At 40.4% G+C, this 27574-nt stretch overlaps 1 protein-coding gene across 4 annotated transcripts; it reads left to right on the plus strand.

Annotated features, from left to right (window-relative positions):
* Positions 1-807: 807 nt before the first annotated feature.
* Positions 808-17745, plus strand: mfsd6a (major facilitator superfamily domain containing 6a). 4 transcript variants are annotated; one of them, XM_017681720.2, is made up of 9 exons: positions 3442-3829; positions 5254-6467; positions 7689-8275; positions 9858-9955; positions 12422-12583; positions 15565-15660; positions 16813-17096; positions 17207-17216; positions 17387-17529. In XM_017681720.2, the coding sequence occupies exons 2-9, from the start codon at positions 5274-5276 to the stop codon at positions 17395-17397; spliced, it is 2442 nt and encodes an 813-aa protein (XP_017537209.1). In that variant the 5' UTR covers positions 3442-3829; positions 5254-5273; the 3' UTR covers positions 17398-17529. The 4 variants fall into 4 exon arrangements, with proteins under 4 accessions (XP_017537208.1, XP_017537209.1, XP_017537210.1 ...); XM_017681721.2 differs by having other exon boundaries at positions 17210-17216; XM_017681719.2 differs by lacking the exons at positions 3442-3829; positions 17207-17216 and adding an exon at positions 808-1020 and having other exon boundaries at positions 17387-17745.
* The last annotated feature ends 9829 nt before the right edge of the window (positions 17746-27574 follow it).

The raw sequence follows: 27574 nt of genomic DNA on the forward strand, positions 1-27574 counted from the left end.
GAGAACACTAGAAAGAAATCTTCTCTTCTAAAGCTGGACTGGATGCAGGCCTGAATATGGTGTTACAGCTTGTCTTAGAGTGGTCTTAAAGCTTGGAAGTGTAACATTTTATCTTATGGTCTTACAGTTAGTCTTATAGCGGTCTTAAAGTTTTATAAACGTTACATTTTGTCTTGTGGTCTCAAGGTTAGTTTTACAGTGTTACATGTTGTCCTGTGGTGTTACCACTTGTCTTATAGCGGTCTTAAAGCTTCATGTAGACTTACATTTTCTCTTATGGTGTTCCAGTTAGATTTATAGCAGTCTTTAAGTTCTGTAGTGTGAGATTTTTTTGTGTGGTGGACTCACAGTTAGTCTTATAGTGGTCTTAAAGCTTTGTAGACTTACATTTTGTCTTGTGGTGTTACAGTTAGTCTTATAGTGGTCTTAAAGCTTTATAGACTTACATTTTGTCTTGTGGTGTTACAGTTATTCTTATAGTGGTCTTAAAGCTTTATAGTCTTACATTTTGTCTTGTGGTTTCACGATTAGTCTTATAGTGGTCTTAAAGCTTTGTAGACTTACATTTTGTCTTGTGGTGTTACAGTTAGTCTTATAGTGGTCTTTAAGTTTTATAACACAACAGTTGGTTCCCTGGTGGTCTAATAGTTTTCATGGTGTTGCATTTATTCCTATAGTTATATTTGGTCCTACAGCGTTACAGTTAATCTTACAGCGGTCTTAAAGTTGTATAGTGTTACTCTATATTACTTTTGTTTTATAGTAGTATGTTTTATCTTATAGAGGTCTTAAAATGTAATAGTGCTCTGTTTTATTATATGGCAATACAGTTTATCTAATGGTGGTCTTTAAGTTTTATAGTGTTACACTTTGTCTCATGGTGTTACAGTTAGTCTTCTCGTGGTATGATAATTTTATGCCATTACACAGCCAACCATCCAAGTCTGTTGGACTCGAGGGGTCCAGCTGAAGAGCACATTTCACCAGTCTAGGCCTCCTCGTCTCATCTTGCAGTGCGAGGTGAGTATCTCAGACAATATTTATAAGGCAGGCCTGTCGTATCATTTCCTCAGCTCTGATGTGATGCAGCATGTATCATCCAACTTATATGGAAAAAGCAATCGTGTCTGTTAATATGTGTTGCTGTTAGAAGTCTTCCAGCTTTCGATATAGCAGTATAGGCTCAAGCTGATGAATAAACAGAGAAATAAACAAGTTAAGCTCTTACATAAACAAGTGAATTATTATTTGTAGAAACATGAACACCATTCACAGGTCAGAAATAACGGCACTCGCCGTGAAATCTGTCCACTGCTTCTCTAACTGCTTTGCATTTGAAGTTGCTTCCCCATGCCCAATCTGGCAACCCTGAGTTGTCAGCTGTGTTTGTGTACAGCAGTGTGCACTCACCCGACTCCAGCTAATATGAGACAGATCCAGGTTAAATCTATCTGTGCATCTGTCAGATTTCTATCAAAGCCCCTTAACTACATAAATTTTTACTTTTATAAAGTATATGCTTTTACTATTATTCAATATCTACTATGAATTATTCAGAATATACTTTAATTTATTCATTATATATATATATATATATATATATATATATATATATATATATATATATATATATAAAACTATTCAGTATATACTTTAAAATGACTCATTATATATATATATATATATATATATATATATATATATATATATGTATGTGTGTGTGTGTGTGTAATGTAAATTATTCATTATCTACTTGAAAGTATTCAGTGTCTGCTATACATTATTCAGTATATACTTTAAGTTATCCAGTGTCTGCTATACACCATTCAGTATATACTTTAAATTATTCAGTATCTGCTATACATCATTCAGTATATACTTTAAATTATCCAGTGTCTGCTATACATCATTCAGTATATACTTTAAATTATCCAGTATCTGCTATACATCATTCAGTATATACTTTAAATTATCCAGTATCTGCTATACATCATTCAGTATATACTTTAAATTATCCAGTATCTGCTATACATCATTCAGTATATACTTTAAATTATCCAGTGTCTGCTATACATCATTCGGTATATACTTTAAATTATTCAGTATCTGCTATACATCATTCGGTATATACTTTAAATTATTCAGTATAGGCCATACATCATTCGGTATATACTTTAAATGATCCAGTGTCTGCTATACATCATTCAATATATACTTTAAATTATTCAGTATCTGCTATACATCATTCAGTATATACTTTAAATTATCCAGTGTCTGCCATACATCATTCAGTATATACTTTAAATTATCCAGTATCTGCTATACATCATTCAGTATATTCTTTAAATTATTCAGTATCTGCTATACATCATTCAGTATATACTTTAAATTATCCAGTATCTGCTATACATCATTCAGTATATACTTTAAATTATTCAGTATCTGCTATACATCGTTCAGTATATACTTTAAATTATCCAGTATCTGCTATACATCGTTCAGTATATACTTTAAATTATTCAGTATCTGCTATACATCATTCAGTATATACTTTAAATTATCCAGTATCTGCTATACATCGTTCAGTATATACTTTAAATTATTCAGTATCTGCTATACATCATTCAGTATATACTTTAAATTATCCAGTATCTGCTATACATCATTCAGTATATACTTTAAATTATTCAGTATCTGCTATACATCATTCAGTATATACTTTAAATTATCCAGTATCTGCTATACATCATTCGGTATATACTTTAAATTATCCAGTATCTGCTATACATCATTCAGTATATACTTTAAATTATCCAGTATCTGCTATACATCATTCAGTATATACTTTAAATTATCCAGTATCTGCTATACATCATTCGGTATATACTTTAAATTATCCAGTATCTGCTACACATCATTCAGTATATACTTTAAATTATCCAGTATCTGCTACACATCATTCAGTATATACTTTAAATTATCCAGTATCTGCTATACATCATTCAGTATATACTTTAAATTATCCAGTATCTGCTATACATCATTCGGTATATACTTTAAATTATCCAGTGTCTGCTACACATCATTCAGTATATACTTTAAATTATCCAGTATCTGCTATACATCATTCAGTATATACTTTAAATGATCCAGTGTCTGCTATACATCATTCAGTATATTCTTTAAATTATCCAGTATCTGCTATACATCATTCAGTATATACTCTAAATTATCCAGTATCTGCTATACATCATTCAGTATATACTTTAAATGATCCAGTGTCTGCTATACATCATTCAGTATATACTTTAAATTATCCAGTATCTGCTATACATCATTCAGTATATACTCTAAATTATCCAGTCTTCACTCTAAATGATGTGTTGATCAATACTGGCCATTCAGTAACTGAACTGTCTCTTATGAATTATTCTAAATATAATATGAATTATTCAGTAGGCACTATTAGAATGGGTGTGGCTAAACTGCTGTAGGCTGAATGGGTGTTTGGGTTTTTTCTTTGCGCTTCTCCGCTGTCCAATCTGGCAACCGTGCTGGCAGGTCAGCGCTTCCGCAGAGAGAGCGCAGGTGAACTCAGAGCCGGAGCTTCGCCACCGAACCGCGGACAGGAATTCCCCGAGATCAGCCCAGAAAACAGGGCTTAGTGTTAGAGAAACGGAGCAGGTTCTCCGGTAAACCCCCTCCGCGCATCTCTGGCAACCAGACGAGGAAGAGCGAGAAAACAGCGAGCAGAGAAGATCAGACATGGGAGCTCGGAGGGGTTAAGCTCACACCTGCCCGCTCCAGAAGCAGAAAGAGGAGGAGAGAGGTGGGTAGAAAGGGATTACTGCCGCCTAAACGCCCGGGTTTCTCCTCGTCTTCCAGACCTGAACCGCTTCAGCTCTTCCCTTTCCTGCCTACCTGCCATGACATTGCGAAGCCCCTCCCTAACAGCCCGGCGGTGGCTTCTTATTCGGATTTTCCGTTCCACCTTAAATGGTGCAGCAGTTCCATTCTGGCGTCTGAGGCATTTAAGGTGGAACGGAACGTTCGAACAGTGAGGCGCCGGTCTCAGGCGAAGAGCCGCCGACGCTGGTTTAAGGACGTATCAGGCTGGTTTAAGGACGTACCTGACCGGTTAAACGCGTCTGCGCTTCCGCAAATGTTGGAGGGTTTGAGAGACGCCGCCATTCATCAGCTGAGAGCTGCGGGCACTCTGCTCGCGCCACTCACGCGGCTCACTCTTCTCGTGCTTTCCTCATTTTCTACACGCAGCTTCTAATTCTCTCTGTATACCTTCAACTGATTCACTCGTTTACCCCCGTGAACCATTGATTCAGTATCTACTATAAATGATTCAGTATCTACTATAAATGATTCAGTATCTACTATAAATGATTCAGCATATACTATGAATGATTCAGTATCTACTATAAATGATTCAGTATCTACTATAAATGATCAGGCATCTACTATGAATGATTCAGCATCTACTATGAATTATTTAGTATCTACTGTGAATTATTCAGTAACAACCGTAATGATTCAATATCTACTAAAAGTGATTCAGTGTCTACTATGAATTATTCATTATTTACTACAAGTGATTCGCTATTTACTATGAATGATTCAGTATCTATTAGGAGTTATTCGGTAACTGTTGTAATTGATTTAGTATCAACTATTTATTAATCAGTAACTACTATGAATGATTCAGTATCTACTACAAATACTGAAGTACTGCTGTAATTGATTCAGCATCTGCTATTAATTATTCAGTTATTACTGCAAATTATCCAGTAACTACTATGATTGGTTCAGTAACTTCTAAACATTTTTCATGATCTACTATGTATGAGCCAGTATCTACTATGAATCATTCAGTATTTACTAAGAATGATTCAGTACCTACTTTGAGATATGTAGTTATTATCTAACTACTTTGAAAAATTCAGTAACTAGTAGAAATGATTCTGTAACTAGTATCAATTACTCCGTATCTACTATGAATAATGCAGTATCTACTATAAATGATTCATTATGCAATACAAATGATTCCGTGACTACTGTGAACGAATCAGAATCTACTGTTCATCACTATGAATGACTCAATATCTGCTATGAGCAATTAAGTATCTATAACGAAGTATTCCGTTTTTTTCCATAAATTCGTAATAACGAGTGGAGAGTGAATGCTGTTTTAAACAAAAATAATTTAAAAGAAAATTCACATATTTTTCCTCCGTGCTGTAGGATTCCCTGGCGCCGTAGTCATGGCGCACGACGACCGCATGGCCATTCTGGCGGACGAAGAAGATGAGGAGCAGAAAAGGAGCGATGCTCTTTCTCAGCGTTTTAATCGGCTCTCGCTGGAGGTCCAGGACCAAACCAAACCTACTGACCCTGACCCAGCAATACTGACCCCAGATTCACAGCATGAGCTGAACTGCTGTGAGCGACTGTGTCTCCGGATCAACCGGCACCTCCTCGTCTCCAAAGTGTTCTACTTCTTCTTCTACGCTGCCTACGGCTCGCTGCACCCCCTGCTGGCTGTTTACTATAAGCAGTTGGGGATGACCCCCAGCCACAGTGGCTTGCTGGTGGGGATCAGGTACTTCATCGAGTTCTGCAGCGCCCCCTTTTGGGGCGTGGTGGCCGACCGCTACAGGAAGGGAAAAGTTGTGTTGTTGTTTTCTGTTTTCTGCTGGTTGATGTTTAACTGCGGGATTGGCTTTGTGAAACCAGCGGCCATGAGCTGTAGGCTGGAGAAACCCATGATGACCACCACTTTAAGCCCAACTTTAGCTTCCACTAATGGGACTTTAGCTCCAGCTATAGCTACCAGAAATGAGACTTTAGCCTCAACTGTAGCTTCCACCAATGGGACTTCAGCCTCAACTATAGCTTCCACCAATGGGACTTCAGCCTCAACTATAGCTTCCACCAATGGGACTTCAGCCTCAACTGTAGCTTCCACCAATGGGACTTCAGCCTCAACTGTAGCTTCCACCAATGGGACTTCAGCCTCAACTGTAGCTTCCACCAGCAGCACTTTAGGCCCAATTGTGGCTTCCACCATTGGGACAGGAACAGTCCAGCCACTTAACACCTCATCCAATCACACTAGGCAGCGACGAGATCTGATTGGACATCCTGCCAGATTGTCTCTGTTGTCTTCCAATCAGAAACTGGGCTACAGCTCTCAGCGCTGGTTCAAACGAGATATTAATGTTAGCCTTAGCATGGTTTCTGACCAGAACCTGAGCTCTACCACACGTCCTCAGTCCAGCACCACACCTCGACCACCCCTGAACACCACCACAGCTCCATCACATCACACCACCAAACCGCCGGAATATGTCATTGACTTCAACCCTGACCAGGTTGAGGCCATCTTCCTCCTCATTCTGTTGGTCATCATCATCGGGGAGTTCTTCAGTGCACCTGCAGTCACGATCGTGGACACGGTGCGTAGATCTTCTCTGTGGACATGCTCCACCCAAAATGGCTAAGATGCGTAACAGCGTATGTTCAGTATCTACTATGAATTTTTCAGTATTTACTAGAAATTGTTCAGTAACTGCTACAAATTATTCAATATATACAAGAAATATTCAGTAACTAGAAATTATTCAGTAGCTGCAATGAATTATTCAGTATATACTAGAAAATACTCAGTATCTACTATTAATTATATACTAGAAAATACTCAGTATCTACTATTAATTATATACTAGAAAATACTCAGTATCTTCTATGAATTATTCAGTATATACTAGAAAATATCCCATATCTACTATGAATTATTCGGTATATGCTAGAAAATATTCAGTATCTACAATAAATTATTCAGTACATACTAGAAAATATTCAGTATCTACCACTAATTATTCAGTATTTACTAGAAATTATTAAGTACCTGTTAGAAATTAGTCAATAACTACTATGAATTATTCAGTATATGCTAGAAAATATTCAGTATCTACTATGAATTTTTCAGTACATACTAGAAAATATTCAGTATCTACCACTAATTATTCAGTATTTACTAGAAATTATTAAGTACCTGTTAGAAATTATTCAATAACTACTATGAATTATTCAGTATATGCTAGAAAATATTCAGTATCTACTATGAATTATTCAGTACATACTAGAAAATATTCAGTATCTAGCACTAATTATTCAGTATTTACTAGAAATTATTAAGTACATGTTAGAAATTAGTCAATAACTATTATGAATTATTAAGTATCTATTAGAACATGCACTACAAATTATTTAGTAACCATGATGAATTTGTCAGTACCTACTTTAAATGATTCAGTAAGTGCTTTCCACTGTTTGAGGATGTTTTGTTGACCTACATACGAGGAGGGTAGTTGTTCGGTTCTCAGTTGATTGGTTCGTAGGTTGTCAGTCTTGGATAGCTGCGTGTCGACAGTTGCTTTTTCAAATATTTTTGCTCTGTAACATTTTACGACCATTTTTAATCAGATAATCTTATTAACCGCATGTACGTGTGACGGCGTTTGAATGTGCAGCTGAGTTAGCTTGGCTGTAACATGGATATAGCAATAATAATACTGACCTTGTAATTCAGGTCACGACTGACGTCCGAAGTCCGTTCAGTCCCTCTGCTTGTGTGAGGACGTACAGCGATGATGAATCTCTGAATGTTTTCCCAGGTCACTCTGCAGTATCTGGGTCCGCACCGTGACCGCTACGGCCTGCAGAGGATGTGGGGTTCGCTGGGCTGGGGTTTGGCCATGCTCTTCGTGGGCATCTGGATCGACCACACACACATGGTGTACATCATCGATGGTATAGTTGGCTGCGTTCTGCCCGACTATAAAAACTACCAGATCGCCTTTATCGTTTTCGGGGTGCTGATGGCGATGGCCCTGATCGTGGCCACACAGTTCCAGTTTGACCTCCGAAGGCTGGAGGAGTGCGATGGGAGCGGCAACCAGGAATCCCAGAGCAGTGTGCCATCTTCAGACAGGACCGAGGGCACCGAGCCCCCTGGTGGTCAGGAGTTCCGCTACCTGGAGCTGCTGCGGCTCCTTTGTGGCGTTCGCTACAGCACGGTTCTGTTCGTGGCCTGGTTCATGGGCTTTGGCTACGGATTCGTCTTCACGTTCCTCTACTGGCACCTCGAGGACCTGAAAGGGACCCCCACGCTGTTCGGGGTGTGTTCCGTCCTGAGCCACGTGTCGGAGCTGGCCGCCTACTTCACCAGCCACAAACTCATCGAACTGGTGGGGCACATCAGGTAAGATCAGTTAGAGTTCGATATCATGCTGTGGTTGAACTGACCGTTGGCCGTGGTGGTGCCGGGCTTCCTCGACGCTGCTTTCCTGACAGGGTCGAGCGCAAAGCAGCTCATTCTGACGTGAAATCATTTTGGAGGGAACGTATCATTCAGTTCATGGCTAATGTTATTTGGCTAGCTAGTCTTGCAGGGCCTGAATTGAATCCATAAACAAGGGCCAGCTCTGTCTAAAGGTGGCACTGTTGCCAGATCGGGCAGGCTCATGAAAAACTGGTTGGATTTTGGTCAGATTTGGTCAGATTTGGTCAGATTTGTCTAAAACGAATAAAGCTATGTTAGTAATGCAGCTGAAATTGGAATGGGCCTAATCTCGCCTTACATCCAATCAGGTCTCAGCCATTTGTTTGACCGCCCTTCTGCATCACTCCCAGTCCACCTCAGTGGTTAGAGTACCTGTCGTCGCTGTCCAAAGAAAAACAAGTATTTCCAGTGTAGTGAGTACACAGGACCACTGGCGTGGTTGTGGTGAGGCTGCTGCTGTTTGCTGGATAAAAATGTCTCGTTGTTCAGGAGCACAAGGGCCTTTTCTCTTTACGGTCACTCAGTCTGACCCCACTTCAGCTACTGTGTACCACTGTACTGCAGGCACTCTCTCTCTCTTTCTCTTTCTCTCTCTCTCTTTTTCTCTCTCTCCCTCTCTCTCTCTCTTCTCTCTCTCTCTCTCTCTTCTCTCTCCCTCTCTCTCTATTATCTCTCTCTCTCACTTCTCTCTCCCTCTCTCTCTCTATTCTCTCTCTTCTCTCTATCTTCTCTCTCCCTCTCTCTCTCTCTCTCTCTCTTCTCTCTCCCTCTCTCTCTTCTCTCTCCATCCTTCTCTCTCTCTTCTCTCTCCCTCTCTCTCTATTATCTCTCTCTTCTCTCTCCCTCTCTCTCTCTATTCTCTCTCCCTCTGTCTCTCTTCTCTCTCCCTCTCTCCCTCCCTCTGTCTCTCTCTCTCTCACCAGTTCATGAAATATCTGCCCTGCTAGATCTGCCCCAGTCAGCAGTAAGTGCTATTATTGTGAATTAAGGATGTCAGCCCAAAGTGGTCACTACATATATGTGCAATGGCAAGCTTCAGCTGGAGGGGTGTAAAGCATGCTGGACACCTTTAGGATGAACTGTGATGTCGACTGTGAGCCAGAACATCAGTGTCTGACCTCACAAATTCTCTTTAAACTGAATGGGCAGAAATTTCCTCAGACATAGTCCAAAATCTTGTGGAACGTTTCCCAGAAGAGCTGCGAAGAGGGGCAACTCCATATTAATGCACAAGGCTTTGGAATGTGACGTCCAACATGCTCATATAGATGTGATGGTCAGGTGTCCAGATGCTATGAATTTGCATCCTTATATATGTGTTCATATATAAAACAAATTGTGCAGCCTTTCTTTATATACGGTGAAGCCAGTCAAGCACTGCATTGTGCTTTTTTTATTATGGTGTTCAGGTGCTGTTGTTTGCTGTTCGCTGTACTAATGTATGTGTGTGTGTGTGTGTGTGTGTGTGTGTGTGTGTGTGTGTGTGTGTGTGTTTCCACAGGGTTCTGTACATTGGGCTGGCTTGTAACACTGCCCGCTACCTTTACATCTCCTACCTGCAGAATGCCTGGACTGTGCTGCCCATGGAGGTGCTACAAGGTAAAATAGCGCTCAATTATTGGAGCCTTTGAATTACCAGTTATTATATCTAGTAACGAGAGATACAGCAGCAAAATAGTCCCCAAAGAAAACTCATTATTCCAGATTTTCCACTATTTACCATCATCAGCATTCCATATAAGCTCAGAAGACTTGTGTAGGTTCTCTGGTGGTTGTGGATGGTAAATAAAGTGTCTATATCTGTGTTGTAGTCATGGCGACGCCTGGTTCCCATCAACACCAATACCTACACCCCCCCCCCCCCCCCCCCCCCCCCAACTCCGCCTCCCACACCCCACTCTGACACCAGTGTTGCAGCTTGCGTTCTTTAAAAGTTGGGAACCTTGAGGGCTCCAGATGTACTGACCATACCCATCATATACTAAGAAAAGCTTCATATGACATGGTTCATCATAACAATGTTAACATGTAATCATTTTAGCCAGTTCTAATGTGTAAGGTGATGACTAATTGCCAGAAGCTGATGGTCATTTGCCCTATAGTTAAAAATTAATAATGATTGAATAATAATTTTCATATATACAGCACTTTTCATGCCGGTGGCAGCTCAAAGTGCTTTATAAAGCCTAACTGCAATACAAGAAATGATAAGTTATAATTTAGAATCATATGAGAAAAAGACAGAGACCAAATTAAAAGATAAATATAATTAAAAGATAAACTGTCAGATCATGTTACTGTTCTTTAGAGTTGTGCTGTTCTAATAGGAGTTCAGCAGCACTGCCTTCTCTGGTTCTGCGTAGCACGTTCAGGATCTTTATGTGTGTTCGATTTGTTGATTTATGATCCGGTTTCAGACCCACCTGTATGAATCTGCAGAGTGCAGCTGCGTTTGACATGTCAGCGGCCTTAAAATTGAGCTTCGTCTCTATAAATATCTCTCCCTCTGTTCCTGGTTGAACAGGAGCTCTACTGAGGCCGAAGGTTTATCAGTTTTCCTAAACAACACCTGTAGCATCATTAAGATTTCGTGTTAAAACCAAGGCCCTTTAACACGTTAATGTTTGCGATTCATTCTCTGGAAACCTCGGCGCATGTTAATATAAATTTTAGTTTTACAAAAAATTAATCACACTACCAAGTTTGACCCCAACTTCCTTGCGTAAGTCCCGCATGGATATACTGAAAGGCGCATGACTGAGGAAACGTTCCCTGGTGTGCTGCCTAGAACTGGATGACTACCGGTCACCACTAGGAAATGGGCATATCGCTGTTGCCGGAATTAAACCCTGTGTGTTGAATCTTGTATCTGTGACGTTTTTCCGAGTTTTTTGAGTCGTTTTCTATTTTGAGTCGTTTCTTTTGGTTTATTTATCGTGAAATTTACACACAATCTAAAGGGTAACAGGCATTTTAAAATAATGTCAAAAACCGAAGAACTACAAGGTTTTGCTCCGACAGCTGCGATACTGTATTTTATACAACAGTCAGTTCCGGCCACGCGAGCTGATTGGTTGAGAGGCGTTCTAACGGTGCTGTTATTTCACCATAACAGCAGGTTTTTCACAAACACTATCACACTGCTGAGACACTGTTGCTAAGCAACGACTCTGACAGCTGTAGGAGACACTCGAGCCATTTGAACGTTTTTACTTCTTACTCTGCCACAAACAGAAAACGGACGCTGTTAAGATCACATCTGACCGACAGCCGATTTGGTCCGACTCTGAAGACGAGACGACACTAAATTCCCAAACTGTCGTCACCACTGAGCAGCTTTTCAGTTGGCAGCTGTGACAGAAGAACAGCTGAACAACCTGGAATCAGCCAGAAATGAACCCAACACCATTCGCCAAACTAAACGGGCTGTAAGAAGCTTGTTTTTTTGGTAAGAAGCTTAGGTTGAAAAGGATTTGCAAATCATCGTATTCTGTTTTTATTTATGTTTTACACAACGTCGCAACTTCATTGGATTTGGGGTTGTACTTTATTTATTTAACTGTGGTATTAAAGCAGTAGAGCACTCGAGGAGTGAGTAATCGCCAGTCACAGCTATGACCACCAAATCCCAGCCCTGATGATATTTCATGATATCACACTCCCTCCCGGGGTCTATTGCTCAATTACTGTGACATCTGTAATCTCGTACTGCCCTAATCTCAACACAAAAATGATTGATTAAGAATGATGACGTTAATAATAATATCTCCCCTCCCCAAAGTCTGAGTGCCTGTCCCTGAGTCTGTCAGTGCGGGTGTGTCCGTCTTTGTGTGCCTTCATGAAAGGCAGGAATGTTGATTTAGATCAGGTTGGATAACATTCAGCGCAGATCAGCTCTGCTTTCACTTCACCGTCTCTCAGTACATCTGGCTCTGTGACCTGTACGGCATCTTACAGCGCTCAAAGATTTATGATCATCGTTTCACTGTCTGTTTACTCTGGAACCATCGCTTCGCGCAATACGCAGGTATCTGTTCTCACGCAACGACAATCTGTGTGTTGCAGGTGTGACCCATGCAGCTGTGTGGGCAGCATGTATCTCCTACCTGAGCGCTGCCGTCCCTCCCGCTCTTCGCACCTCCGCCCAGGGCATCCTACAGGGTCTCCACCTTGGCCTGGGCAGAGGCTGCGGCGCCATGGTGGGCGGAGTCTTTGTCAACTACTTCGGTACGACTAACAAAAATCCCAAGACTGTAGAACGGACTCGGTTTATATCACAATACCTACATTTAGAGTCGGTTATTCATTCAGCCTAATGAGAAACTGTAGAACAGACTCGGTTTATATCACAATACCTACATTTAGAGTCGGTTATTCATTCAGTCTAATGAGTAACTGTAGAACGGACTCGGTTTATATCACAATACCTACATTTAGAGTCGGTTATTCATTCAGCCTAATGAGAAACTGTAGAACAGACTCGGTTTATATCACAATACCTACATTTAGAGTCGGTTATTCATTCAGTCTAATGAGAAACTGTAGAACGGACTCGGTTTATATCACAATACCTACATTTAGAGTCGGTTATTCATTCAGCCTAATGAGAAACTGTAGAACGGACTCGGTTTATATCACAATACCTACATTTAGAGTCGGTTATTCATTCAGTCTAATGAGAAACTGTAGAACAGACTCGGTTTATATCACAATACCTACATTTAGAGTCGATTATTCATTCAGCCTAATGAGAAACTGTAGAACAGACTCGGTTTATATCACAATACCTACATTTAGAGTCGGTTATTCATTCAGCCTAATGAGAAACTGTAGAACAGACTCGGTTTATATCACAATACCTACATTTAGAGTCGGTTATTCATTCAGTCTAATGAGAAACTGTAGAACAGACTCGGTTTATATCACAATACCTACATTTAGAGTCAGTTATTCATTCAGTCTAATGAGAAACTGTAGAACGGACTCGGTTTATATCACAATACCTACATTTAGAGTCGGTTATTCATTCAGTCTAATGAGAAACTGTAGAACGGACTCGGTTTATATCACAATACCTACATTTAGAGTCGGTTATTCATTCAGTCTAATGAGAAACTGTAGAACAGACTCGATTTATATCACAATACCTACATTTAGAGTCGGTTATTCATTCAGTCTAATGAGAAACTGTAGAACAGACTCGATTTATATCACAATACCTACATTTAGAGTCGGTTATTCATTCAGTCTAATGAGAAACTGTAGAACGGACTCGGTTTATATCACAATACCTACATTTAGAGTCGGTTATTCATTCAGCCTAATGAGAAACTGTAGAACGGACTCGGTTTATATCACAATACCTACATTTAGAGTCGATTATTCATTCAGCCTAATGAGAAACTGTAGAACAGACTCGGTTTATATCACAATACCTACATTTAGAGTCGGTTATTCATTCAGTCTAATGAGAAACTGTAGAACGGACTCGGTTTATATCACAATACCTACATTTAGAGTCGGTTATTCATTCAGCCTAATGAGAAACTGTAGAACAGACTCGGTTTATATCACAATACCTACATTTAGAGTCGGTTATTCATTCAGCCTAATGAGAAACTGTAGAACGGACTCGGTTTATATCACAATACCTACATTTAGAGTCGGTTATTCATTCAGCCTAATGAGAAACTGTAGAACAGACTCGGTTTATATCACAATACCTACATTTAGAGTCGGTTATTCATTCAGTCTAATGAGAAACTGTAGAACAGACTCGGTTTATATCACAATACCTACATTTAGAGTCGGTTATTCATTCAGTCTAATGAGAAACTGTAGAACAGACTCGGTTTATATCACAATACCTACATTTAGAGTCGGTTATTCATTCAGTCTAATGAGAAACTGTAGAACGGACTCGGTTTATATCACAATACCTACATTTAGAGCCGGTTATTCATTCAGCCTAATGAGAAACTGTAGAACGGACTCGGTTTATATCACAATACCTACATTTAGAGCCGGTTATTCATTCAGTCTAATGAGAAACTGTAGAACGGACTCGGTTTATATCACAATACCTACATTTAGAGTCGGTTATTCATTCAGCCTAATGAGAAACTGTAGAACAGACTCGGTTTATATCACAATACCTACATTTAGAGTCGGTTATTCATTCAGCCTAATGAGAAACTGTAGAACGGACTCGGTTTATATCACAATACCTACATTTAGAGCCGGTTATTCATTCAGTCTAATGAGAAACTGTAGAACGGACTCGGTTTATATCACAATACCTACATTTAGAGTCGGTTATTCATTCAGCCTAATGAGAAACTGTAGAACGGACTCGGTTTATATCACAATACCTACATTTAGAGCCGGTTATTCATTCAGCCTAATGAGAAACTGTAGAACGGACTCGGTTTATATCACAATACCTACATTTAGACTCGGTTATTCATTCAGCCTAATGAGAAACTGTAGAACGGACTCGGTTTATATCACAATACCTACATTTAGAGCCGGTTATTCATTCAGCCTAATGAGAAACTGTAGAACGGACTCGGTTTATATCACAATACCTACATTTAGACTCGGTTATTCATTCAGCCTAATGAGAAACTGTAGAACAGACTCGGTTTATATCACAATACCTACATTTAGAGCCGGTTATTCATTCAGTCTAATGAGAAACTGTAGAACGGACTCGGTTTATATCACAATACCTACATTTAGAGCCGGTTATTCATTCAGCCTAATGAGAAACTGTAGAACAGACTCGGTTTATATCACAATACCTACATTTAGAGCCGGTTATTCATTCAGTCTAATGAGAAACTGTAGAACAGACTCGGTTTATATCACAATACCTACATTTAGAGCCGGTTATTCATTCAGCCGTGTGTTGCACTGTTTGGGCTGCATTGTTCACTAATCAGTTCTCAGTTTTTGCTTAGGAAAATGGGATTTTTGTAACTCAAGAAATAGCAAATCAGCTTTTAATGCACTGTACAGGAAAGAAAAATGAACAAAACTCGCAGAAGTGGATGTGGGTTTCCTTGCCATAGTGGTGACACATCAGCTCAGTGCACTTGTAGCGCATTTGTCATCATTTCCTGTCTGAGTTCTGTGTCAAAGATTGAACGGTTTTGTATACGAGTGTTTGTGTAAATAAAGAAGTTAAACGTGTTTTGTGTTTGTAGGCCCTGCGGAGACGTTCAGAGGGATCGGAATGGCCTCTCTGGTCATTCTGCTACTCTTCGCCTTCATCCAGCACGTCACTGAGAAGAGCGACACGGGTAAGACAGAGAACCTTCGATGCTGCAGGCCACTTTGTTTGGTGTTTTAGGGCCTTTATGCTGGTACTTTCAGCTGTTGTACCTCATCTTGTTCTTCAGCGTCAGTAATTTGTTCTTTTCTTGTGCTGAGTTCATCAGAAGGAGGCAAAAACTGACTCTAAATTAGGGCTCGAACAACACTTTGTGATTGCTACTGATGCCATATTAAGGGTTAAGACGTTCACATTAGTGGCAAAAATCTGATTTTTAGCCCTAACGTGACTCTGATCTGATGTTTTCAGGGCTGTGTGAACACAAATCCCTTCAAATCTGACTTGGCCACTTTCAGATGTGTTCCTAGATCGGATACGTATCCAGTTCATGGTCATGTGACCTTAATGTGTTTTTTTTCCACTGAGCATACGTCATCATTCAGAGTTACTCTGGCAGCAGCGCCGCACAGACGTTAAAGCCTGTAAACGGTGCAAAAGCAGCTCATCTCACCTTTTCCTCCTCCGTCTGGCTCTAATAATGAAGCTGAGAGCTGATCAGAGTTAATGATCTTCTCAGCGAAGCTCGTTTTGCTCGTTAGTTTGTGCTGATGATGCAGTGATTCAGTCACGTGATGTCACTGAGTAGGAGGAGCTCATGAGGGTCAGTTCAGGCCAGTTCATCGCATTAATGACCGATTTCAGTCACTTACTTAAACGAGTGAGAACCATTGTGTCTTTCACATCGAGTGTGAGAATTTTCACACAGTGTGAGGGCATTTCCTTGATTTTTGCATATATTCTTAAATGTGCCTTTAAAGGCAAATCCATACAAGACAATTCCCACATATTATGTATCAAAATGTTCAGAACAGTCTCAGCTCTCTCTGTCATGGGACCCTTTTGGACCACTGTGTACAGAGCTAATCCTGATCCAGTAGCAAGGGTTTTAGTTTTGGTCTGATCTCTGTAAAGAAGTTGCATGGGTTTTAGTTTTAGTCTAATCTCTGTAATGAAGTTGCATGGGTTTTAGTTTTGGTCTGATCTTTGTAAAGAAGTGGAGAGGGTTTTAGTTTTGGTCTAATCTCGATAAAGAATATGCATGGGTTTTGGTGTTTGTCTGATCTCTGTAAAGAAACAATTAGGATTTTAGAGTTTTGTCTACACTTCTTCTACCATGCAGAAGACAAGATGCTTGCAGAGAACATCCCAGTCCCATCCAGTCCAGTTCCAATAGCAACCATAGACCTTGTCCAGAACCAGGAGGCTGAGACTCCTCCTGTCTGGCAGGAGCCCAAACTTCCAGCGCGGAAAACGCGACACCAGGAGGACCAGGAAGATGTGAATAAACCAGCGTGGGCCCTCAGCGTGTCGCCGTGGGTTACCATCGCCTTCGCCTTAGTCCAGATCAAAGAGGTGGTCCTCATGATGAGGACACAGCCACTCACTGAAGTCCAGCCCCTACAGGTAATCAAGTCTATACGGGACAAACAGTTGTGTGTAATAGAGGTTTACTGTGCAGTTATTTGAATGGGATAAATCTTGTGCTATTTGTTTATGTTGCATGCTTTCCTCAGAAGGGACGAGGTAAGAGTGAGCATAGTGTAAAATCACATTTGTTGTGCTATATTTATGAATTTAGACATATTCTGTTTATTGCCAACCCTCAATGTAGATTACTATGTACTTTTTATTTATCACTGCCCCATTAATCCCCTCACAAATTTAATATGTGTGTTATTTATCGCTCTGTCTAGGACGTAAATGAGCCTTCTCCAGACTCCCAGGATGAGGACTTAACCCCCAGGAGTCCCGTTAGTGCTGCCCAGCCGGAAGGCTCTCCCAGCAGTCTGCACTCCCTGCCGGACAGGGGGTCCCTGGAGAACTGAGCAGCACAGCTGGCCGCCCCGTCAGAGCCCAAACAGGCCGCAGTCGACCTTGTCCTTCCACCTGAGCTTGAATCCAACTCTGAAACTCGTTTGGTTGAAGACGAACTTTTTAATAATTGTATATTTTAAAATATCGACTATTTAGTGTATCATAAACATAGCACATGGTGTAGAACAGCACCTTGCGACATTTTCTGATTTTTAGTGTGATTAAATTATTTTCTGTAGTTTTGGGTTGAAGTGTACTGAACTATCCATGCTCCACCCACAAATGCATTCATCTATCGTAGTTCATTTTATGAGGGTTAACAACCTTTAGAGAACACTGACAAAAAAACCATTCAGCCTAATGAGAAACTGTAGAACAGACTCTGTTTATATCACAATACCTACATTTAGAGTCGGTTATTCATTCAGTCTAATGAGAAACTGTAGAACGGACTCGGTTTATATCACAATACCTACATTTAGAGTCGGTTATTCATTCAGTCTAATGAGAAACTGTAGAACGGACTCAGTTTATATCACAATACCTACATTTAGAGTCGGTTATTCATTCAGCCTAATGAGAAACTGTAGAACGGACTTGGTTTATATCACAATACCTACATTTAGAGCCGGTTATTCATTCAGCCTAATGAGAAACTGTAGAACAGACTCAGTTTATATCACAATACCTACATTTAGAGTCGGTTATTCATTCAGCCTAATGAGAAACTGTAGAACAGACTCGGTTTATATCACAATACCTACATTTAGAGCCGGTTATTCATTCAGTCTAATGAGAAACTGTAGAACGGACTCAGTTTATATCACAATACCTACATTTAGAGCGGGTTATTCATTCAGTCTAATGAGAAACTGTAGAACAGACTCGGTTTATATCACAATACCTACATTTAGAGCCGGTTATTCATTCAGTCTAATGAGAAACTGTAGAACAGACTCGGTTTATATCACAATACCTACATTTAGAGTCGGTTATTCATTCAGTCTAATGAGAAACTGTAGAACGGACTCGGTTTATATCACAATACCTACATTTAGAGTCGGTTATTCATTCAGTCTAATGAGAAACTGTAGAACGGACTCGGTTTATATCACAATACCTACATTTAGAGTCGGTTATTCATTCAGCCTAATGAGAAACTGTAGAACGGACTCGGTTTATATCACAATACCTACATTTAGAGCCGGTTATTCATTCAGTCTAATGAGAAACTGTAGAACGGACTCGGTTTATATCACAATACCTACATTTAGAGCCGGTTATTCATTCAGTCTAATGAGAAACTGTAGAACGGACTCGGTTTATATCACAATACCTACATTTAGAGTCGGTTATTCATTCAGTCTAATGAGAAACTGTAGAACGGACTCGGTTTATATCACAATACCTACATTTAGAGCCGGTTATTCATTCAGCCTAATGAGAAACTGTAGAACGGACTCGGTTTATATCACAATACCTACATTTAGAGTCGGTTATTCATTCAGTCTAATGAGAAACTGTAGAACGGACTCGGTTTATATCACAATACCTACATTTAGAGCCGGTTATTCATTCAGTCTAATGAGAAACTGTAGAACGGACTCGGTTTATATCACAATACCTACATTTAGAGTCGGTTATTCCCTCATATTTGAAACACACACATGCGATGAGAAAAGATTTGAAATGAATAACACTATGAATGTGTGTATTTCTCATTAGACTGAATGTGGCTTTTGTAAGCTGTAAAGCTGTTTACTCACAACAATAACTACAACAAATGCGTTTGTGAGCAGAACATGGATAATTATTTGAATTCCATTTGATGGGGTGGTCTACCAGTGACCAAATCCCACTCAGAACTGACCTTTTGTAAACACTGGAATGACATCCTCAGGATATTTAAACTGGAATTATTTGTGCTGATTCCACATAATAAGCTACTACACAGTTCAGATCTGGACAGTATGATTTCCGTGTTGAAGTGTTTTCTCTTACTTACCCAGATCGCCAGCATAGATCAGTCCGCTGGCTTGATTGGGTCGCACCCTGCTGACTGTCCGCCGCTGCTGGCCCACCCTCGGACCACCCAGGTTATTGTCCTACACAGTTTTTACTCCCCTCAAACAGATTTTAAATGCACATATTTTGAAGAATTAACTAAGACAGATGTTACAAACAAATGAGAAAAAAATTACTTACAGTGCTGTGAAAAAGTATTTGCCCCTTTCCCAGTTTCTTCTATTTGTCACACTTTGTTATTTCAGATAATCAAACTACATTTAACATTGGACACAGGTAACCCAAATAAACACAAAATGCTGTTTTTAAATGATGGCTGTATTAATTGTGGGATAAACGCTGTTCAGCCCTACAGTAATAGTAAGTAATAGCTACTAAATCAACCAGTTAGCCAAATTCAGTTGTCGATTGGGTTCAATTTCACACACGTTACACGTCACGTTACATCTGGCGTAAAGCTGACACCACATTCCACCATGAAAACATCATACCCTCAGCGACACATGGTGGTGGTAGTGTGATGGTCCGGGGCTGCTTTTCTTCTGCAGGGCCTGGACGACTTGTCATAACTGATGGAACCATGAACTCTGTCTCTGTCAGAAAACCCTGAAGGAGAATGTCCACCCATCAGTGCCCAGCATAAAGCTCAAGCAGGGCTGGGTTAAGCAGGAGGACGATGATCCAAAGCACACACGCAGGCCCACCTCCAAACATCTCCAAAGGAACAAAACGAAGGTTTTGGAGTGACCAAGTCAAAGTCCTGACTTAAACCCCATTGATATGCTGTAGCAAAAACCTTAAATATGCAGTTCTTGCTGGGAAACCCGCTAACTGAAACTACAAGAGTGTCCCAGAATCCCTCCACAGTGATGTAAAAGATTCGTCACAAGGTATCCCACATGTCGGACTGCAGTTATTAGGTTTATGAGGTCAATTACTTTTTCACATGAGTGGCATAGGTCTTAAATACATTTTTATGGTCACTTAAAATCTGCATTTCCTGTTTATTTGTTGTCTTCGTGACTAATTAAAATTTGTTGGATGACCTGAAACATTTAAATGTGACACATCAGCAAAAATAGAAGAAATTAGGTGAGGGGCAAATACTTTTACACAGAACTGTACTCTGATTTTGTCCTAAACTAGGACCCAAACTAATTTACAAAGTATAAGAGAAGAAAAGAAAATAATAAAAAATAATTAGAACTGGACTGGAGTGGAAAACCACGCTGAAAAGTGGCATTTTGTCTAATATTCGGCTTAACCACCACGGGGCTGCCCGGAAAACGCTGACCAACAAGCCGGTGGGTCAGCAGTGGCCTGCTTTCCTCTGACTATCTGGGAATAGTAAAGTGTAAATTGCCAGGACCCTCCAGGATTAAAGAGAGCTGCTCTGATTCCGGCCCAGTCCCATTTCACCCCTCGCCCCTACCGCTGAGCCCTTAGCCCTCTGTTTTGTGCGTTCACGTCTAGGGGTGGGGTGTCCCGATTCTTGTTGAGATTGAGGTAGAGGGGTGAAGTGTTAGAGCTGCATGACCCTCCAAACAGGGGTTTTTTAGAGACTCCAAACAGAGAGTTTCCAAACCAATGAGACGGTGATTAAAGAAACGTTGTTAAAAATTACGATAAACACCATTTTATCTTTTATCTACAGTTTAATGCTGTTTCAGTGGATTTTGGTCGTTTTTCTTCATAACAAGCATAAAACATCACTAATACCATGCTAACGTTTCAGTAGCTAGTTATCTAACTTTCCCGTTCCACCTTAAATAGTCCAGCAGTTCTGACGACTGAAGCGCCAGAATGTCACTGCTGCACCATTTAAGGTGGAACGGGAAAATTCAAACAAGAATCTGGAGAATCTCTGACTTCAGCTTCATATCACTGAAGAATTAGGGGGGGTGATAATAAATAATTGCCCCCCTCTTTGAAGGCGTATGATCCCTAAATGTAACTAAAGCCCAGCAGTGAGGAGCTGAACTTTCCCCTCCTCTGCTGTCCCTGCAGACGGGCAGGGTCGCCTACAGAGCGGCGCTAGTAGCTGTTAATGAAGTGAAGCTCTTTATTAGAGGGTCTCATTTCAGAGGGAAGATCTCAACCATTGCTAGGTTGACACTCGAAAACAAGGAGTAGGGGGGAAAAGAAGAAATGAGATTGGGCCTTTGTGTTGCCTTGCTTGTCACATACAGTCTTGTTGTGTTGACGTGTTTCAGACAGCAGGGGGCGGTATTGTAATAGGAAATGTCAGATTCTCGCCCAGCACTAAGGATCATGTGTAAAATCTGATGTTGATGAAAGTAAAGTGTTATAAAACCCACAGTAGGTGAATTACACTTCCTGGAAGTAAAGCATACAGGTTTGTGTTTATGTCTGCATGAGTGTGTTTACTATAATGTATAAAAACCAGAAAGACTCTAGTCTGAAGTCGGAAGACTGTAGTCTGAAGTCGGAAGACTGTAGTCTGAAGACGGAAAACTAGTCTGAAGTCAGAAGACTCTAGTCTGAATGTGGAAGACTCTAGTCTGAAGGTGGAAGACTAGTCTGAAGTCGGAAGACTCTAGTCTGAAGTCGTAAGACTCGAGTCTGAAGTCGGAAGACTCTAGTCTGAAGTCGTAAGACTCTAGTCTGAAGGTGGAAGACTCTAGTCTGAAGTCGTAAGACTCTAGTCTGAAGGTGGAAGACTCTAGTCTGAAGGTGGAAGACTCTAGTCTGAAGTCGGAAGACTCTAGTCTGAAGTCGGAAGACTCTAGTCTACACACAGATGTGGGGCTTATTCCTTCTTTGCCTGAAAAATTAAAATAGCACTTTCACCAAAATCAAAAATGTAACCAACACTACATCTACCATCGTTTTACCTGTTCACACTCCTCATTGGTGCCAAAGCAGCCTCCAGAGTGCGATTTTCCAGTTTAAAGACTGTATCTCGAAGGTGAGAGGAAATCTTGAAAAACTTTGTTTTCATTTTTTTAGCCAAACGCTAACGTTACAGCTAGGAAACTGAGCAATGTAGTGTCTTCGAATCATTAAAATAGAGAGATTAGATTCCTCAGATTATAAAAACGACTCATCAGATGAGGAAAGCCACGAGCTAAATGCTAATTAGCACTTATCTAAACACCATACCTCTGTTTTACTTCTTTTCTCTGGCTGAAAAGGAAAAGTGTCTTTGGAATAACGGAATTGTGGAATAACGATAGAATCGCTTTTTCAAATGGATCGTGTGTAGCATTTCTGGGATACAATTCCGATTGATAGGCCACAAGCAGAAAGTTAGCATCGTAGCCTACACTGCTAGCAGCTGTAGCATGGCTGAGGCCGTTACGTGAGATTTTCAGCAGTTTTGGGAAATAAGGAAGCGCAACACGTAGCCTCGGGCTAAATAAAGAGTGCTAAATTCAGCACAGTTACCTTTTTAGCCCCCATACCTCAGTTTAGTCCTCATATAGATCTTTGTGACGTGTTCTTTGGGATCCAGTTCTAACTGGTTGATGGGCTGTAAGTAGGTTAGCATTTTAGTCTGCACTGCTGGCTGCTGTAGCATGGTGGAGTTAATTGCAAGAGGGTTTCTGTCATTTTCACCATCATTACGTCCAAAAAGAAAGCATGATGATATGTAGCCTCAAGCTCACGCAGTAATGCTAACGTAGGCAGTTAGCATGTTATCTAGACACATTACCTCAGTTTGCCTCTCTTTTCTAAGGGTAAAAACGCGCCTCTGGTGTCCACTTTGTGCTGAATTATGAGACAATCACTCTTTAGTTGCATTTGACGACCAATGTAGGATTTGCACTAATACTAGCTTGGCTGTGTTTATTAGCCTGTGGCTCGGGAGCTCTGCTAGATTTTTAATGGTTGTCTGATGTATTTGTGTAAAGATTACTGGGTATTTATAGTGAAAGATCACTGATAAATGAAAAAACATGATATCGCTGTTGTTGGAAGAAAACCTCGTATCTCCAAAAGGGTAACGCTACAGGAGAAGGAAAAAACTTTACGGTTAATGTAAGTCAATGGAACCAGACATCTTTCCAAGTCATTTTGGGCCGTTGCCTTTGGTCCAATCTTCATGGAATTTACACACAAAGTAAAGAACAACAGACTTTTTCAAATTGTGTCAAAAACTGGAAAATGACAAAAATGGAATTACAAGGTTTTTCCGACTACAGTCATATGTTTTCATATGTGAATTCTGTCAAACTGATGAGGGAATACTGAGGGAATCAATGCTGCACTCCAGAATCCGGCATAACATGACAATGTGAAGTTGTGGTTGTAGGCTAGAAGACCCGTTTAAGATAAAAAAGGGGGGCGCAACCCAAATGTTAAGAATGGCCACTTTGTCCTGTCAACAAAAACCAAACCACCTTGGGAGCCACAACATTGTATGTCCATTTTATCATCTGGACTATAAATATGTCTTATTGTGTGCTAGTATAAACTAAAAAATATCATATAAATGAAAATGCAGACTTAATTTGCTCTGCTTTAAGCTTTAGCTCAGGTGTAGCTGCTTTTCACACATCTCTGGCAGGAAACCTTTCCTCAAAACTAGAAGAGTTTCTTGTAAAATGTCTTTCAACGTTTTACAAGACCAAAGTCAGTTTTTCATTCGCCAAAGTTTTATACAAATTTTTCCATTCCACCTTAAATAGTGCCTGAGGCACCAAATTATAACTAGGGCACCATTTAAGGTGGAACAGGACAATCGAACAAGTGTTTGACAGTTTAAATCCATTCATCTCCAAATGATTAATGTTCATCTTAAATCTCTCTATTTGCTGTTTTCTTTAGCTACTAGCTGGGCGAGACTGTTATCTGTGTTGCTATATGCTCCTGTACTCACTATTAGTAGGAAGCGTATGCTAAATGTTTTGGGAATCATTTTTTCCAAAGATTTTTGTTGTTGTAGATTTCTCAGTGTAGCTTGCTCAGTGCCTTTAACAGAATGTAGCTGATGCAGTTGAAGGTCAAGCTCTCAGACAAACTTTGGGCCTGGAATGAGCACCATGTGTGCTTGTTTTGTGTAAAACTAAAGGGTAAAAATAACTTCAAAAGGAATGCAAGAGTACAAGAATGTGTTGTTTTCTTTTTCCCCAGACAGAGGCCTTCGGTTTTCAGCCTAAACAGTGTTGGAACTAGCATCATCATCCAGGTCATGGAGAGGTTTCACTGGTGCTGGAGGGTTGGTGGGCTTGTGGTGTTGACCGCTTGCCTCAATGAAACCACATGAGCAAGTTCAGTTGTGTGTGTATCCAGTCCAGTTTCACAATTTTCCTGTCCCGAACCGTTTTACAGGCTACGTGACTGACCTAAACTATAGTGTGGTCCACCTCCTACAGCTTTTACTGCTGGCTTTTAATGTTCATCTCTCCTTGGTTAACAAATTCTTTCTGAAAGTAGAGCACATAGTCAGCGTAGAATATGAATACTGCAGTGGACATTCAAGCTGCGAAGGCTGTGTCGATTCACAAGAGAAGGGGCACAGCAGGAGGCAGCGAGTAAGGAGGCTGTGGCTGAAGAGCAGGGCCAGAGGCGCCCAAGCAGGTTCCGTTTTGGTTCTGCCTTCCAGATGTTTATGCTGTAAATAGTGCACAAATATAAAAGTCATTTTTATGCTGAAGGACGTTGCTGAAAAGTTTTCTAAGCTAAAGGCACATTTGGCTTTTGTCGGCAGTAAATGATGCAGAGTTTTTCTGGGACTTGCTGACTCAGAGTTTTGTGGGGACGAGTGGGCGGGGCAGTGGGTGGAGCCTATTCTCCAGAGTCTTGAAGAGCTAAAACATCAAAAACTCTGCACAATAATTACCGTATGAAAATGATTGCAGCTTTTAAAACAAGGTGGTCACGTATGCCACCTCCAAACAACTTATGATTGCTTGATCGCTTCGTCAACCTCCAGATTACTTTTTTTATCTTACTGTAAATTTGGCTGTCTTTTGTGAATCTCAGGCTTCATAACTCTTCATAGAGTGCTTTCCAACAATTTGAAGTGTTGCAGTGTAATTGAAGCCAAACCTTTAGTAGGACTAGTACATCTCCAGAAATGGACTGGAGCCAAATTCTTCTGGAGGTTAGCAGATCTCCAGAAATTACTTGGAGCTAAACTTTACTTGAGGCTACAATATCTTCATAAATGGATTGGAGCTGAACTCTACTGGAAGCTAGTAGATCTTCAGAAATGGGTTGACACTGAACTTCTTTTTTTCTGGAGGCTAGTAGATCTCCAGAATGTAAGAAACTCTACTCAAGGTAATTAGGTATCTAGGAATGGGTTGGAGCTAAACTCTACTGGAGATTAGTAGATCTACTCAAATGGTTTGGAGCTAAACTCTACTGGAGATTAGTAGATCTCCAGAATTGGGTTGGAGCTAAATGCTACTGGAGATTAGTAGATCTCCAGAGATGGGTTGGAGCTAAACTCTACTGAAGGCTAGTAGATCTTCAGAAATGGGTTGACACTGAACTCTGTTTGAGGCTAGTAGATCTCCAGAATGTGAGAAACCCTACTCAAGGTAATTAGGTATCTAGGAATAGGTGGGAGCTAAACTTTACTGGTGACTAGTGGATCTCCAGAGATGGGTTAGAGCTAAACTCTACTGCAGGCTAATAGATATCCTGAAATTGGTTGGAGATCAACTCTACTTGAGCCTAGTAGATCTACTGAAATGGGTTGTTGCTAAATTCTACTGGAGACTAGTGGATCTCCAGATATGGGTTAGAGCTAAACTCTACTGGAGACTAGTGGATCTCCAGAGATGGGATAGAGCTAAACTCTACTGCAGGCTAACAGATGTCCTGAAATCAGTTGGAGCTAAACTATACTGAAGGTCTCCCAAAGCAAGTTATTACAGTTTTATTTGTGAAAGTCATGCTTCATCTCTCGGGTAGCTCTGTATCTGGTGGACTGTGATGCTTTAAATAAACACAGTGGTCATTAACAGGTTTATTATTACAGAATCTTTCAAATGTGCAACAGTTAAAAGTATCTTACAAGATAAACAGGGAGTGGAAACGTGTGTAAGCTAATATGAGAAGGACTATTGTCAAGGGTGGGAAGCTCTCTCTCTCTCTCTCTCTCTCTCTCTCTCTTTCTCTCTCTCTCTCTCCCTCTCTCTCTCTATCTCACTGTTTCCTCGCCTACACACACATGGGGCAGAGAAGGTCAGCAGCTGTGTTCTTGCACTGAGCCACACGAGTTGCCTACTGATCTAGTTATCAGTAATGAATGCATGATCTCCTAAGATGCAGTCAAGTCACCATCACAGCTTTCATATCAAGCCTACAAGAAGGTTGCTTCCTCCTGATGTGGAACATCAAAGCACAAATCCAGATCCTGTGTGAATGTTCTCAACAACATTAACCAGTTCACTAATCCAAACGCAGACTTCCCACACCTGGAGATCTACTGCTGATCTGAAGAGTTTGGCTCCAACTCATTCCTGGAGATCTACCGTCCTTGAGTTGAGTTCAGCGACAACCAATTTCTTGAAGTATAATATCCTTAAGTGGACTTTAAATCCAACCCAATTCTGGAGATCTACTAGCCTTCAGTAGAGTTTAGCTCCAACTCACTCCCAAAAACCTACTTCCCTTCAGTGGTGTTTGCCTTCAACCTGTTTTTGGAGAGCCACCATCCTTCAGTAGAGCAACCACCTCCTGGAGATCTACCGCCTTTTAGGAGGATTCACCTCCAACCCATTTCTGAACATCTACACACTTAAAGAATTGGTGCCACAAAGGGTTGCTGTAGAAGAATCACTGTGGTTCCCTGAAGAACTATGGTTGAAAAAGAGATATAAGTTTGAAGAACATTTTAAAGGCAGAAAGTACATTGACATTAAGGTTATTTACCAATTTAAGGGTTCTTCATAGAGCTTATACATTATGTAGAAGTTCTTTAAACTTTAAAAAGGTTCTTCATGCTCACGCCTTCCATTTTAAAAAGTGCTTCTCTAAAGAAAAACTGTCCATTGAAAGGTTCTTTAGGGAACCAAAATTGAACTCTTTCTTATTTTGAAGAATGTATTACCCTTTAGTAAAGG

The sequence above is a fragment of the Pygocentrus nattereri genome, chromosome 25, assembly GCF_015220715.1.
Source record: "Pygocentrus nattereri isolate fPygNat1 chromosome 25, fPygNat1.pri, whole genome shotgun sequence".
In the NCBI taxonomy this organism is placed as follows: domain Eukaryota; kingdom Metazoa; phylum Chordata; class Actinopteri; order Characiformes; family Serrasalmidae; genus Pygocentrus; species Pygocentrus nattereri.

What these genes read in the sequence shown, in the direction of transcription:
- mfsd6a (XM_017681719.2), top strand. Translation starts at nt 5,274, where the DNA reads ATGGCGCACGACGACCGCATGGCCATTCTGGCGGACGAAGAAGATGAG. An exon ending in CAGTCACGATCGTGGACACG is followed by an intron (nt 6,468 to 7,688) that starts GTGCGTAGATCT and finishes ATGTTTTCCCAG; the next exon opens with GTCACTCTGCAGTATCTGGG. An exon ending in CACTGAGAAGAGCGACACGG is followed by an intron (nt 15,661 to 16,812) that starts GTAAGACAGAGA and finishes TCTACCATGCAG; the next exon opens with AAGACAAGATGCTTGCAGAG.